This window comes from Rhinolophus sinicus, linkage group LG02 (assembly GCF_036562045.2).
Source record: "Rhinolophus sinicus isolate RSC01 linkage group LG02, ASM3656204v1, whole genome shotgun sequence".
NCBI lineage: Eukaryota > Metazoa > Chordata > Mammalia > Chiroptera > Rhinolophidae > Rhinolophus > Rhinolophus sinicus.
This window is the reverse complement of record NC_133752.1, coordinates 77927331-77941152: the sequence shown is the minus strand read 5'-3', so window position 1 is coordinate 77941152 and position 13822 is coordinate 77927331. Positions and strand designations below refer to the sequence as shown.

Below are 13822 nucleotides of genomic sequence, written 5' to 3'. Positions count from 1 at the left end.
GCCTGTTTAAGAACTTAGCTCATTCATTTGTTACTCCAGGAAGCTCTTCACAAGCCCTTTGGATAGGAAATCTTATTTTTGGTGACACAGCATCCTGATCATATCTGTTATAACATGTTTCACATTGAAGCTTTATGATTTTCTTTCTGTCTCTTCTGCTAACTGAGTATTCCTGGATAGAAAACTCCAGTTTTCAGCAGGTTGCAGTCACATAATAGGAGCTCTATTGAATCATGTTTAAGCAATAAAATAATTGCAATGTTATTTAGGGTTTTCTAGAAGATCTTTCTATTATGCAAAAAACCCTGAAAGGGTAACTTTCAGTTCTGGAAATAAGTAGCAGAAAGAAGAATGTACAGGTGCACATCCTCACACAGTACTAAGTGCCCCCTCACACTGACTTCTTTAGGCCAGTGCCACACATTTATCTGAAACTTGTGATACAGAAACAAAATGTTAGAGATGGGAAAAACTAGAGATAATCTAGTTCACTGGTCTCTGTCATTTAATAAATGAATCTCTGTTTTCCCCACTCCCAATGGACCCATCTAATATTGGATTAAATGTTTTTGCCGTATAATGGACATCTTCCTTCCCTCCCTCATTTGGTATGCATTCCACCTTCTTCTGGTAGCAGCATCCTATTACTTTTAGGAAGTCATCCATCTTCCATTCTTAGTGTCCTGGTTGTAGAGCAGGTCAAAGGATTCAGGTCCCCTCCTTGTTTCTATACTTAGATCATTTTGCCTTTCATTACTAGCTTGCATTAGAAAAATACATGCCTGAGTTTGGTTCTCTATCTCTCCCTCAGTTGGACTGTGAATCCAGAAAAGGAGTAGCCAGATTTTTGTGTTTACTATCTCCTTCCCATCCTTCTATTTCCACCCAGGTTTGTCCTCAACATATGTTAATAATAGCAAGTCATAAATGGCCATTGACCCAAAGATTACCCAAAACATGAAAGAGCAATTTAAAATGATGTTTGGGTCTATCAGATCTTATGATTTGGATTGTATTTTATCTACATCATGTACGGAAGCCCACAGTTCCATTATCAACAATGGTTCTAAGCTGTATGTGTAATCAAAGTTATGACCTATTTGCATAGAAATCATACTTTTCCAGTTACATAGTCAATGGTTAAATTATGCTAATTAGTTTAAGAGTGCCCATTCAGTATATGAAATTGTAGACTCCATTAGATAAAAGAAAGAGAAACTGAAGATAATCTCTTTGAAACTAGAATTTTAATTAGAAGCCTTAGGATTTCAGAACAAAAATCTGTGTTCTGAATTTCTGTTACATATGTTTAGATGGATAACCTCTTTCAGACTTGCTTTCTTCTTTAGTGTCCTTCCCTCAGGAACTTAAAAACTAAAATGAAATATCAGTTCACTAAAGGAGGCACCCTGCCTCAAGGTTTCACAATGTGCATCCCATCTCACTTTCTTCTAAGGCATCTACAAGTGGAAGAAAGAAAAATTACTTTACCAAAGTCAACCCCTCTAGCCAAAGTCTTTTGCACTTCCAAATAATGAATCCAAATTGGAAGGGGGAATAAAAAAGGTAAAATGCCAACGTCTTGTTAAAAGTTCTCAAAAAAGTTTTACAATTTATGAAAGTGAAAAGAAAAAAGTATATCTCTCTCTCTCTCTCTCTCTCTCTCTCTCTCTCTCTCTCTATCTATCTCTCTATCTCTTTCTCTATTTCTCTCTCTCTCTCTCCCCCTCGTGTGTGTGTGTGTGTGTGTGTGTGTGTGTACACACACATACCTCTACCTCTACCACTACTGAAATACAGAACTGGCCTGGTAAAACAACGGGCAAGGTGATCACAGTTACTACTTCAGGTCTGTTAACTATTCTTCTCAGCAAATGGAATATCTCAGCAAATGCCCCATAAGTTGCACAGGTGATGGCAATTTCAAAAGCTTTACTCATAAAGGTTTTATTTATAGCTATGTTTTGAGCTGAGTTTAGGTGGAGAGAGATAGTCCAAGTTAGAAATGAAGAATCTGGAGATTTCAGAAACAAGGAGGAAATAATTATATTGCAGCACCTGAATTTGAAATTTGATAGAAATGAACTTCTGGAGTAGATCCTTACTGGCCTACTTTCAGGTTAGCAACAGAAAACAATTGTAATGAAAAATGGAAACGCTTGATGAGTGCCTTTCAAAATTAAAATGTCTTTGATATCTGAAGGTTAACATTTTATTTTGAAACACTGATACATAAATATATCAGTGACACATGTAGAGGCAGGAATGGCTTGTACATTTTCATGTCAAGATTTAAATGAAAGTTTCAAATTATGCAATGAAATGTCATTGATGTAACTCTATCTAATGACCACTGCAGAATCATGCAATCATTCTATTCATAGAACATTTAATGAATAAAGGTAAATGTGAAGAGGAGAGAAACACCTGCACAAATATTAGAACTGCAGAAGTCAGAATCACTAATGAAGGCTGGAGTTAATTGCTACTATGAGTATTGTTACAATACCCTGGGCTTACCATGCACTCTCTACTCCTTGAGTCACATGTGAAAAGTCCCCACAAAGAAGTGATTAGTTTGTGAAATACCTCCTGGAGCTATTAAACCATTGGAAATGAGTACAGTGATGTAACAGCATTGGGATCACAGAGACATCCTTGGGTGCTCCAGAAAATGTGTTCTAGAAAACACTGACGTGGAGATTTACTCCAGGGGGCACAGCATGGCCTGTTCAGCTAAGTTTGGAAAACACGGCAAGCCATCCCTTTCAGAGAATCACTGTAAGCGTCAGCATGAAGAGGTTTGGAAATACTTCAGTAAAGAAGAATTTCACTTCCTTTCCTGCCTGTTTCTTGAACTTAGATGAAATTGAAGCCCCTTTTTCAAGTAATGCCCACTAACATCAAATAGAACTAGTAAAGTAGGCACATCTTTTGGGAAATACTGATATAAAGTCACTTTAGGATTGTAATCAGTGTCAGGCTACTGTGTTTCCCCAAAAATAAGACATAGCCGGACAATCAGCTCGAATGTGTCTTTTGGAGCAAAAATTAATATAAGACTCGGTATCATATCGTATCATATCATATCATATCATATAGCATAGCATAGCATAGCATAGCATAGCATAGCATAGCATAGCATAGCATAGCATAGCATAGCATAGCATAGCATAGCATATCTGGTCTTATATCAGACCGGGCCTTATATTAATTTTTGCTCCAAAAGATGCATTAGAGCTGATTGTCTGGCTAGGTCTTATTTTCGGAGAAACACGGTAGTAAAGGTAAATTATGTATTCCAGTCACTGGAATGGAATATCCTTCTTTTAAAGTTAATATAAATTCCCACATTTTAGGTTATATATCAAATTCTTGGAGTTTCATTGGCATGAGGTGGAATTTTAGAGGCTGTCACCATTTGGTGCCTGTGCCAAAGAATTGTGGTCTGGCTCTGCAAAGCTGAGGATTGGAGGCAGAACTATGGTGACTGCAGAAATAGAGGACTGGCTCATTTTAAGACCTTCATTGGATGAATGATTCAAGCCCAAGTTCTCATCATTTCTCATTGGAGCACTCTCAGTGTTCCCTTGCAGTACCTTCCCCATACTCATACCAGAGTAATGTCTAAACTGCAAATTTGACCATGAAACTCACATTTCTAATGTCTTTCAATGACTTCATATCATTTTCAGGATAAAAATTTCAGTTTCTAGAATATATCACAACTATGATCTCTTTCCCAAAATTAACTTAGAAAATGTTGTGCATTTATCCAGATGTTTTGACTTGCTGGATCCACTGAAATAGACCCTTCTAGCAGGACCTGACTATACAACAAACTATGAGCCATGGAATGCAGCGTATTGCCTCAAAGCGGATGCTCATGTTATTTTTTACATTACATCCATTTCAAACATTGGAAATTGATGACCATGTTATTTTAGGCAATGTCTTAAGTTTTAGAAAGAGGGCTGTTGTGGATATTCTTATGAGGAAATTTTCTGGGCCTCCTAAAGCTTAATAGAAAACAAAATAAGAATTATCGTACAGTAATGCCATTGACTTGCAGTGTGACATGGAGAAAAGCCCCCAGTCTCTCTGTTACCATTTTGTTCTCTTACATAAAGCTATCAGAAAGGGAAATATATATATATATATGTATATAATATATATATTTATATATGTATATGTAAATATATATTAATATATTTATATTTATATTTCCCTTTCTGATAGCTTATATATATATATATATATATATATATATATATATATATATATATTACATAAAGCTATGTAATAAGGGCTAAAAGCCCTTTGTGACTAAAGAAAATATAATGGGAACTTAATGAGTGAACCACATTAATGTGACCAAGTCCGTATATTGAATTGCCTGAATGAGCACTGTGATTATTCCCAGAATGGACGTTATTGAATATTTGTAGCATTCTATACAGGATAGAAACAGTCTGTTCATTTAAACTTTGAACATGGGAAGAATGGGAGGGAGAGGACATGCTTTCTGTCCTGTCACTCTTTAGGCAACATTTGCTATGTGAGGACATCAAATCACAAGGCGTCCACTTTGTTATTTCTTCCTTCTGGCATAGCAGTTCGCTACTGTAATCTGTCTTTTTATCTGTTCAGGTAGCACCCATTTATGTAAGTTTTTTAGGCTTAATAAAGTGACATGATACACAGCTTTAAGCAAAAGGCTGCTGTATCCATTGATTCAGTTAATCAGGAGATGACGCCATTGCACATGGAATAGAACCATTGTTCAGCATTTCCACCAGCAGCATTGCTTTGTGCAGGGTTCTGATACTTCTTGTTAGGGAAAGGCTGAAGGCTTAAGTAGCCCTGATGGGAGACGCTTTGCACTGTGTACATTTAATCCCCTCTTGAGCAGCATAGTTTTCTGAGAAATACATAAATGAATGGAAGACACTGCAGGTTATGTGCATTTTCACTTGAAGAAGATTGCTTTTTATTGTTTCTTGTATTGTGTCAATAAGGACTGTCTTCTTTTATTGTTTCTTATTTGGTGTCTATTCTAAAGCTGTGAAAAGAAAAGTAGAAATAAAAGCAGATGGAAATGAAGGTGTTACAACTGAGTAATGTAATGTAGGAGCCTGAGCTTGGAAAGTGTATCATTTATTATACAGCCAAACGCCAGTATTGCTAATACTTTTAATGTTTTTAAATGTTGCCAAATGTTTCTGTTGACTAACTTATTCCCATGGCGTCCTGTAACTCTTTAAGGTCGTTCAGGTTCTGCTTTCCAAATTACCATGGTGGTGAATTCAATTACTACTGTACTTTTTCAGTGACCTAAAAGAATAAATAGTTTTCCTAAAATGTTTTTCTCTGCAGAAAGTTCGAGTGTTAGAGTCGGGTAGGACTTTAGAGATTATCTGATTCAGTGTTCCATAAACTTGTCTGATGACAAGATTCTTCTGAGAACTTGTTTTAAAAATACAGATTCTCAGGCTACTTCCCCAGATGTTCTATTAACAGTAAGTTTGACATGAAGGCCAGAATCTACATTTTGTAAACACATATTCCAGATGACTCAGGATCAGGCAGGTTTGGGAAACGCCAAATTAGTTCCACTTTTTTTTTTTTTTTAATGAGGAAGTAGATGCCCTGATAGATTAAGTAATTCATCTAAATTGTACCACTAAACAATTTTTTAAATTGAGATTAGTTCTGTACAACTGAAGTTGAAATAGAATAATATTGTATGTCAACTATAATTAAATATATATGAGTATATATATATATATATATATATATATATATATATATATATGGTCATGGGATGTGGAGTATAGCATAAGTAAGATAGTCAGTTGTATTGTAACAGGTATATAAGATGTCAGAGGGCTAGTAGCTTGGGGAAGGGAGGTTGTCACTTTGTGAGGGGTGTAAATATCTGTTATATTGCTTTGTACACCTGAAACTAAAAAAAAAAAAAAAAAAAAAAATGAGATTACTTCAGGAAAAAATGTTAATGGAAGCCTTTATGCATCCCATGGCCGGGAAAGGGAGAGTGAATTGCCTTAGAACTTAAGACTTCTGTATTGAATAGAACAATGTCATTTACAAGATTATGGGAGAAGTGACAGGAGACAGTTTGCTGTGTTTACAACATTGATTCTTAACTAGGGATGAGTTTGCTCTCAGGTGACATTTGGCAATGTCTGTAGATTTATTTTTGATGCCACAACCGAGTGGAGGAAAGTACTGTTGCTGTATAGTGTATAGAGGTTGGGATGCACTGAACACCCTACACTGCAAAGGACAGCCCCCCCTCCCTGGACCCCAGCAAAGACTTCCTTGGACCAAACTGTCAGTAGTGTCCAGGCTGGGAAACTCTGGCATTCACATAATCCCTTCCTGACCATCATCTCCCTGTGAAATACTTAACAGCAATACTTGGGCACATTTGAGAAGCAGGACACAGTCTTTGATTTTCTTCCTGATGTGAGATAGAAAGCCTGTATCAAAGTGAAGCAGGTCATTTATTGGTCCCTGTTAGGCTATACTTTGACTGGATGAAGTTGATTTTTTTTTTTTTCCTTAGGACCATACAGTAAATCCTTTTAGGATCCCTTCCCCTTCTTCTACTCAGGCATCTACACCTCCCTATTTCTGGAGCACTTCAATTATATCTGCTTTGACCTTGCTGCATTCTGTACCTAGATCACCCAAACTCTGATTGCCTGGGGTCAGCTACAAGCTAAAGTGTCAATGTCTGCTGATTTTTAACAGAATGTGAGACAGAGGTTTTGGTCAAAATCTTAACCCAGAGGTTAAAGTGAATGGAGTGCTAAATTTACTTAGATAACTTATTTTCCAAATCAGTCTGATTCTATTTTCTAATTATTTCTCCATTCTATCTGCTTTCCATCTCTGTTATCAGCGCTTAATTCAGACCCTTATCATCTTTTTGAAACAAACACTTTGCTGATCTTTCAACTTTCCTGCCACTTTGGCCATCTTCCCACCCATTCTTCAGTTAACAATTATCTTTGTAAAGTACATTTTCTCTCAGATTTTCTCCCACCCCAGCCTTTTCCTGATTAAACCATTGGTAATTTCTTTTCACCTATAAGAGTGTTTCTCAAACTTGGATTACATATGGAACATTTTTAAAGGGGAAGCAAATTATTTCATATCATTTGTACCATCTTAAGATATTTTATTATAAAATCACTTATATATGTATAGACACAAAGCCAAGTCCATCCTATTTATGTTTAGAGGTTAATACAGCTATGAAACCAAAACATATTTTCAAATGAAAAATGAACCAAACTGTACAACAACAAAAAATTCAAATTTGCAATATTACTTCAGTGTGATAGTTAATATTGTCCTGAAACTTCAACGCTGCTTTCAGTGGCTATAAGTTATGTTATTTTCAAATGCCTGTGCTATATAGTGAGCTGTGACATGACTCAATTTGTCTAATTCTTCATCTTGTCTTTGACTTGAACACATTATTTAAATGCAAAAGCTCCCTCCATTCTTTTCCCATTACCCCAGGACAAATAAATATTGTACACTAAGTATAACAAAAACATGGAGCAAAGATAAACACAGGCACTAGAAATTGATAAGCTGCATCATCCAGGCCTCATATTATTTTCTTATACTTTTATATTATTGTGAAAGTAAAAACAGAATTAAGAAATTTCATTGTTAACTCACAGCAAAGGTTGAGTTTGAGTGCTGTTTTCCCCAAAATGAGAACACTGACCTATAGAATTAACTCCAAATACCAGTGCAAAGCATATAAAGTCCTAATGTGCTCTGTTTTCCTCATCCCTCAGGCTCACTTGTGCTCTGCCCCCATTCTCTTTTAGCCCTCAGAGCTTCCCAACCTCCCACCATTTTGTGTTTTTCTATTTCTTAATCATCCTTCAAGACGTTGCCTAGGTACCACTTCCTCTGAAACCATTACTAGAACTCCAGGTTGAAATGGACCTCTCCTCTATGGGCTAAGGGCACTCTGTCCTTATACAGCCTGCCTCCTCCTGGAGGACAGTGGCTCTGTTCATGCCCTCACTCTGCCACAGTTCTCCAGAGTAGGCACGCTACCTGCCTCTGGCTTTCTGCCCAGGGCGGTGGTCAACTGAACTGAGCCACGTTCAAGTAAAGGACCAGCTCCGGTAACCACAATGGGTTTCTTGTTTGTTTCATTTATTTGCTTCCAATACTTGGCACTGAACATACTTTAAGAAAATATGATATAATGGAAAAATGCGCTGGATTTAGAATCAAAGGACTTGAGTTCACATCTTGTCCTGTCATTTGTTCTTCTATATAAAATAATAAATTAATTCCCATTTCACATCATTTTTGCAGCTGTGTAAAATTCTGGCATGTATTCAGTAAATATTAGTTTCCTTCTGCATTACTCTTTTACTTCCTTTTTACTTCTTTTTATGGCCTTTAGTGGTTTGAAATTATTACTGTTACCACTGAAGCTCCATATCTATGTGGTTTTTGCAATTATTTTTAACTTTTTAAACTGCGATTAGTTTTGCACCAACCTAATATATATATATATATATATATATATATATATATATATATATATATATATATATATCTCCTTATTGCAGTTAGACTGAGGTCTAGTATTAGTTATTTTTCCTGAACTGAGTTTCAAAATTATTTTATAAAATAGATGACACAATCAGTCTTTCCTTTCCATCCTCACAGATTACTCCATTCCCTTGAACTATTTGTATTTATTCAGAACATATTTCTTTTATTTTATTGCCACAGGCATAAGAGAACCTCTAGTTTGTTCTTATTAACTGGAGAAATCTGTCCTCTTCCATCTTTTTGTAGTCTGTTTTCATCAGGAAACATCTACTTTCAGAAGTGTTTTCTTTACCTGCATTTTATTACTGAATTTTCTTTTTTATGTTTTCATATATGGATATTAGAACCTGTAGCTTCTGTTCTTTTGGTAATAGGCTTAGGGCTCCCCAATAACATAACATTTCTTGTGGAAGTACGTCATGTGGAGTTCAGCAGTATGGAAAATTTCTCTAATCAGTGGGTTCCTAGCTTTTCCATGTGTTTTATAAAAAAAACTAAATATAAGGAAGATATAAAAGCAACTGAGACAGACGTAGCTGATACTGACAGGAAAAACAAAAAAGGAATGAAAAGCCTGCACTTTGTTTTTATAGGATGAAATGGCAACTACAAACTACAGAAAGAGTTCCTAAAGGAAAATTCGTAGTCATGGGAACTTCTTGGTACAAGAAAATTCAAGCTAGATGGAAAAGAAAAGCTTCCCAGTTACGGGAATAGCCAAAGGATGAGCTAAGCTACAAACGGATGTGATCAGTGTCACTAGAGACAAAGTATCTGAGTTTCAGTTGAACATCACGAGGATAGGAATAATGAAATCAATTTGTCATAAAGCAGCCAGAATGAGTCAATGACCCGCAAGAGATCCCTATTATCACAAATTATTCTCTGCTTCTGTGCCTTCCCAAGACTGAAAGCCTTATGTGGCACAAGTGCTTTTGTATTGGATTAAGGCTGCACCTGCCATACATATCCTGACCCTTTTCACCTTCCACCTACTCTCCGAATTTAATATAAATTAAAACCTTGGTACCTTTAGTGGAGAGATTCATGATTAACAGGAAAAACACTCTGAATACTGGGAACCTCAGAAGAAATGTATTTGGCTTTGTTTTTGCCCTGTGTGAAACAGTCATGAAGACTGCCACCATACCATCTGGTAGGAAATAAAAGAGAACCTTAGGATCTTGTTTTCTAAGTTGGGAATGAAGTCATCTGAGTTGGCAAATCTTGGTGAATGGTTATAAGTTTACAGTGCTGACCTCAGGCCCTTTTGTATCCATGTTCCTTGCATTTGGGCTGCTGTTAACTAGCATATGCCATTGCTAGAGACAGAGTGCTGTTTGACAGCTTGCACCAAAAAGAGAAATTGTCAGAACTCCATGTGTTTCTGCTTCTGGATCTCTTGTTCAGTATAACTATCTGTTTTAAAAATAAAATTATTAGGGCTATTATAACATGTACATTGGATTTCATAATTTCAACTTGTTCTCAAGTTTATTTTAACTTCTGATGAGGATACCAGTATTTATTTATGTTTCACATTGATTCAAAAAAGTTGTTTCTATGCTTTTATGTAAGCTACTGTGTGTGCAAAGTTACATGTCTTGCTCTTGAAGAACTTGCAGTCTACTGGAGGAGTATGTAATAACTCCTCAAGAGAATGAAAAGACAAGCCACAGCCTGGAAGAAAATATTTGCAAAGGACATATCTGATAAAAGACTGTTACGCAGATTCACTGATTGTAACAAATGTACTGCTCTGGTGTAGGAAGGAGAAGCGAGGCATGTGTGGAGTCTGGCTGTATGTGGGGACGCTGTGCTTTCCACTCAATTTTGCTGTGAACCCAAAATGACTCTAAAATAATGTCATAAACATGATAAGGCCAATGCAACATGCTATGAAAGAAGAGTTTTAAGCAGTGTAGTAGCTCAGAAAAGAGAGGGCATATTCTGCCTGGGGAGATTTGGGAGAAGACTCCACAGAGGCAGTGACTTTTAGACTGGGATTTAAAAGACAAGTAAGATTTTACCTGTAGGAAAGTGCAAGAAAGGAATTACAGGCAGAGAAGGAGAAGGAAGGGTTTAAGAGGAAGGGAGGAAAGGAGAAGAAGGAAGAGACATGACATGCTCTGTGAATACCTTGTAATTCTTACTGAAATTAGATCTTATTTTAGACATAGGACTAGTGGAACAAGTTAGGAATTTTAGCTGTTTGGGCCATTTTATCAGCTATAATGATGGGTTTGGAGTCTATCTAGGGAGCAAGCCATTGGCTATTTGTGAAGAAGAGAAAAGCTAATGTGCTGTGTGCTTACTCGTTTGGTGGTGGTTGTTATGGATTATCACATGCAACCCTTGCAGCTCCCCTTCGAGTTGGACATTGTTGTCTCAGTTTGCCATTGAAGAAACTAAGGCAAAGGGAGATTAAATAACTGTCCTGGTTGACAGCTAATCAGGGGTAGAGCTGGGACTCAAATCCAGATATGATATCAAAACTCACATGCTGGGCCACATCCACCAAGTGGTGGTACCGGCAAAGCATTCAAGGAGGGATGGAATGAATGCAGATCAGCTGTCATTGCTCATCTTTTGTTTTTCCAGGTCTCTTTGCAAGGAAATAGACCAACGGCTGCAACCAACTGTAATCCTATCACACCTTCATGATGTTTCCCTTGGCTAGAAATGCATTAACGAGTCTCAGGATTCTAGGCATTCAGCAAATCAGGGCAAGACAGAGCCACAGAAAACACTCCCCAGATTTTCATGACAAATATGGTAATGCTGTACTAGCCGGTGGAACCACCTTCTGTGTTGTTGCATGGATATTTGTAACCACACAGACTGGAATAAAATGGAACCTGTCCCCTGTTGGCAGAGTCACCCCAAAAACGTGGAATGATGAGTAACCATCACAGTTGCTGTAATACACAATTGTTTCAACACCAACTTATCATTTGAGCCCTCTGCTAAACACAGCATGATTGGAAAATTAAAATACATTTGAAACCTTTAAAAAGTCGTTGGAAGTAGTCATTTCAGTGGCTGGTAGCAAGGCTGTAAGGGTGGGTATAGATTACAGAGGGTATGAATAGCAGCTATTTGAAAGGGGAATTGATAATGCATGCATTCTTCTGGCTTAATGATGTGCACTAGCTATCCTTCAGTAGGTACACACACACATGTACCTTGTGAATTAATTTGTCTGGCAAATCATATTGAATCTTCCTTAAAACATATTTCTGATCTGACCATTTATCACATCCTTCATCTTTCTGTCCTTGGTCTGAACCACCATATGCTCACTGGGATTATCATGAAAACATTTTAGCTGGTCTCCCTGCTTCTATACTTGATGTTCCCCCAAGCCTGCCACCTCTACCTCTCTCACACACAATCTTTTGTAAGCCCAGTAGCCAGAATGATCATTTTAAAACATTAGTCTACTGATATCACTCCTCCTTTCAAAACCCAGTGAATCCTCTTTCCCTCTGGAATAAAGCTAACATCCATCAGAGGTACACAAGTCCCTGAAAATGCTGTACTGCTCCGTTTCACTCCTGCATCAAGACTTTTCCATTTGCTCTTCAGTCTGTTTGGAAAGCACTTTCTGCAGATCCTGTATGACACTCCATTGCACTTTTCAGGGTTGTGTTCACATGTTATCTTTTCAGAGAAGGCCTTTCTCTACCCTTTTTAAAATTGCAACTCCTGTTTAGGCTGGGCTTTGTCTATCATACTTCCTTGCTTTATTTTTCTGCATAGCAATTATCAACATCTGGCATAAGATATATTGTTTATTATCTGTGTGCAATACTCCATAAAAGCACACCATGTTTCTCTGAATAAGACCTAACCGGAAAATAAGCCCTAGCATGACTTTTCAGGATGACATCCCCTGAACATAATCCCTAATGTGTCTTTTGGAGCAAAAATTAATATAAGACTCAGTCTTATTTTCGGGGAAACACGGTAGTTGGAGATTGTTTCTTTCATGACTTTGTCTCTGCAACAGAGCCTGGTAGATTAGGTGTTCTGTAATTATTGGTTGATATAATGAATTAATGGGTGACTTTAAATAATTCAGAGTCCCTGTTAGTGTGAAAATGATGAATTTATTTACCACTGTGGGTTTGCAATGATTATAGGAGGTCATATTATTTATCTTTTACTAGCTTACAAATTACCCCAAACTCTGTGGGTTAAAACAATAAGCATTATCTCACAGTTTCTGTGGGTCAGGAATCTGCGGACGACTTAGCTGATGCCTCTGGATCAGCAGCTCACACCTCTGCAGTCGCAGTGTCAGCCAGGCCTGTGACCATCTCAGGGCACGACTGGGCGAGGATCTATGTCCAGACTCTCTGATATGGCTGTCAGTTTTCCTCAGGACCTTGCTGGCTGTTAGCTGGAGGTATCAGTCCTTGTTCTGTGGGTTTCTCCACAGGGCAGTTCACAATGTAACAGCTGGGATCCCTCAGAGTAAAAGAGGGTACCCGAGAAAGAAACCAGTCTTTTTATAACCTGTTCTCACAAATGACATTCAATCCCCTCTACCATATATATATATATACACATATGTGTGTGTGTATGTGTGTGTTTTTCCTAAGCCAGCACCATACGAAAGGGAAGAGATTATACAAGGGCATGATTCCCTGAAGGCAGGGACCATTGGGGGTTATCTTATAGGCTACCTACCACAGTTGGCAATGGAGACCACCTCTTTCTCCTAAATGACTAATTTCAAGGTAAGTGTCTTATTCTTCAATCTCAAATATATATTAATATAATTATTCTCTAGATAAAGGACATTGCATTTTCCTACCAATTTTTACTATATAATAGTTTCTCTATGATCCTTCCTAGGTTTAGAATGTGTAAGTCTTAGGGAATGCCCATTTTTCATTCTCAGGTTTTTCAGTATTGCTAAGTTATTCCCCATAGTGGTTAAACAGTTTACATTATCACAAGCAATGCGTACAGCTTCCTCTTGTTCTACATCCAAGCTCTTCCTCAGAGTTTTCATCCGTTTCATTCGTTGTTACTTTGATGAGTGTGCAATAGTAGCTCATGTTTTAACCTGTAATTCCCTGATTACTGATGGGGTTGATCATCCTGTGCTAGCTTTTTTTTTCTTTTGTGTAACCTTTCTGTTTTTTTCTTTTGCCAATTTTCTATTCAGTTGTTTGTCTGACTTATTTAT

At 37.3% G+C, this 13822-nt stretch overlaps 2 protein-coding genes across 2 annotated transcripts in view; both read left to right on the top strand.

Moving 5' to 3' along the window:
- Positions 1–11359, top strand: part of GABRA4 (gamma-aminobutyric acid type A receptor subunit alpha4) — a 196245-nt gene extending 184886 nt beyond the window's left edge. Inside the window, exon 10 of the mRNA XM_074324636.1 lies at positions 11224–11359. The gene's annotated coding sequence lies outside the window, so the exon portion shown is untranslated. The remainder of the gene's footprint in view (positions 1–11223) is intronic.
- COX7B2 (cytochrome c oxidase subunit 7B2) lies at positions 11283–11584 on the top strand. The gene has a single exon (XM_074324637.1). The coding sequence runs from the start codon at positions 11283–11285 to the stop codon at positions 11526–11528; it is 246 nt and encodes an 81-aa protein (XP_074180738.1). The 3' UTR covers positions 11529–11584.
- The last annotated feature ends 2238 nt before the right edge of the window (positions 11585–13822 follow it).

Excerpts from the sequence above, each read along its gene's own strand:
- COX7B2 (XM_074324637.1), top strand. The coding sequence starts at position 11,283 with ATGATGTTTCCCTTGGCTAGAAATGCATTAACGAGTCTCAGGATTCTA.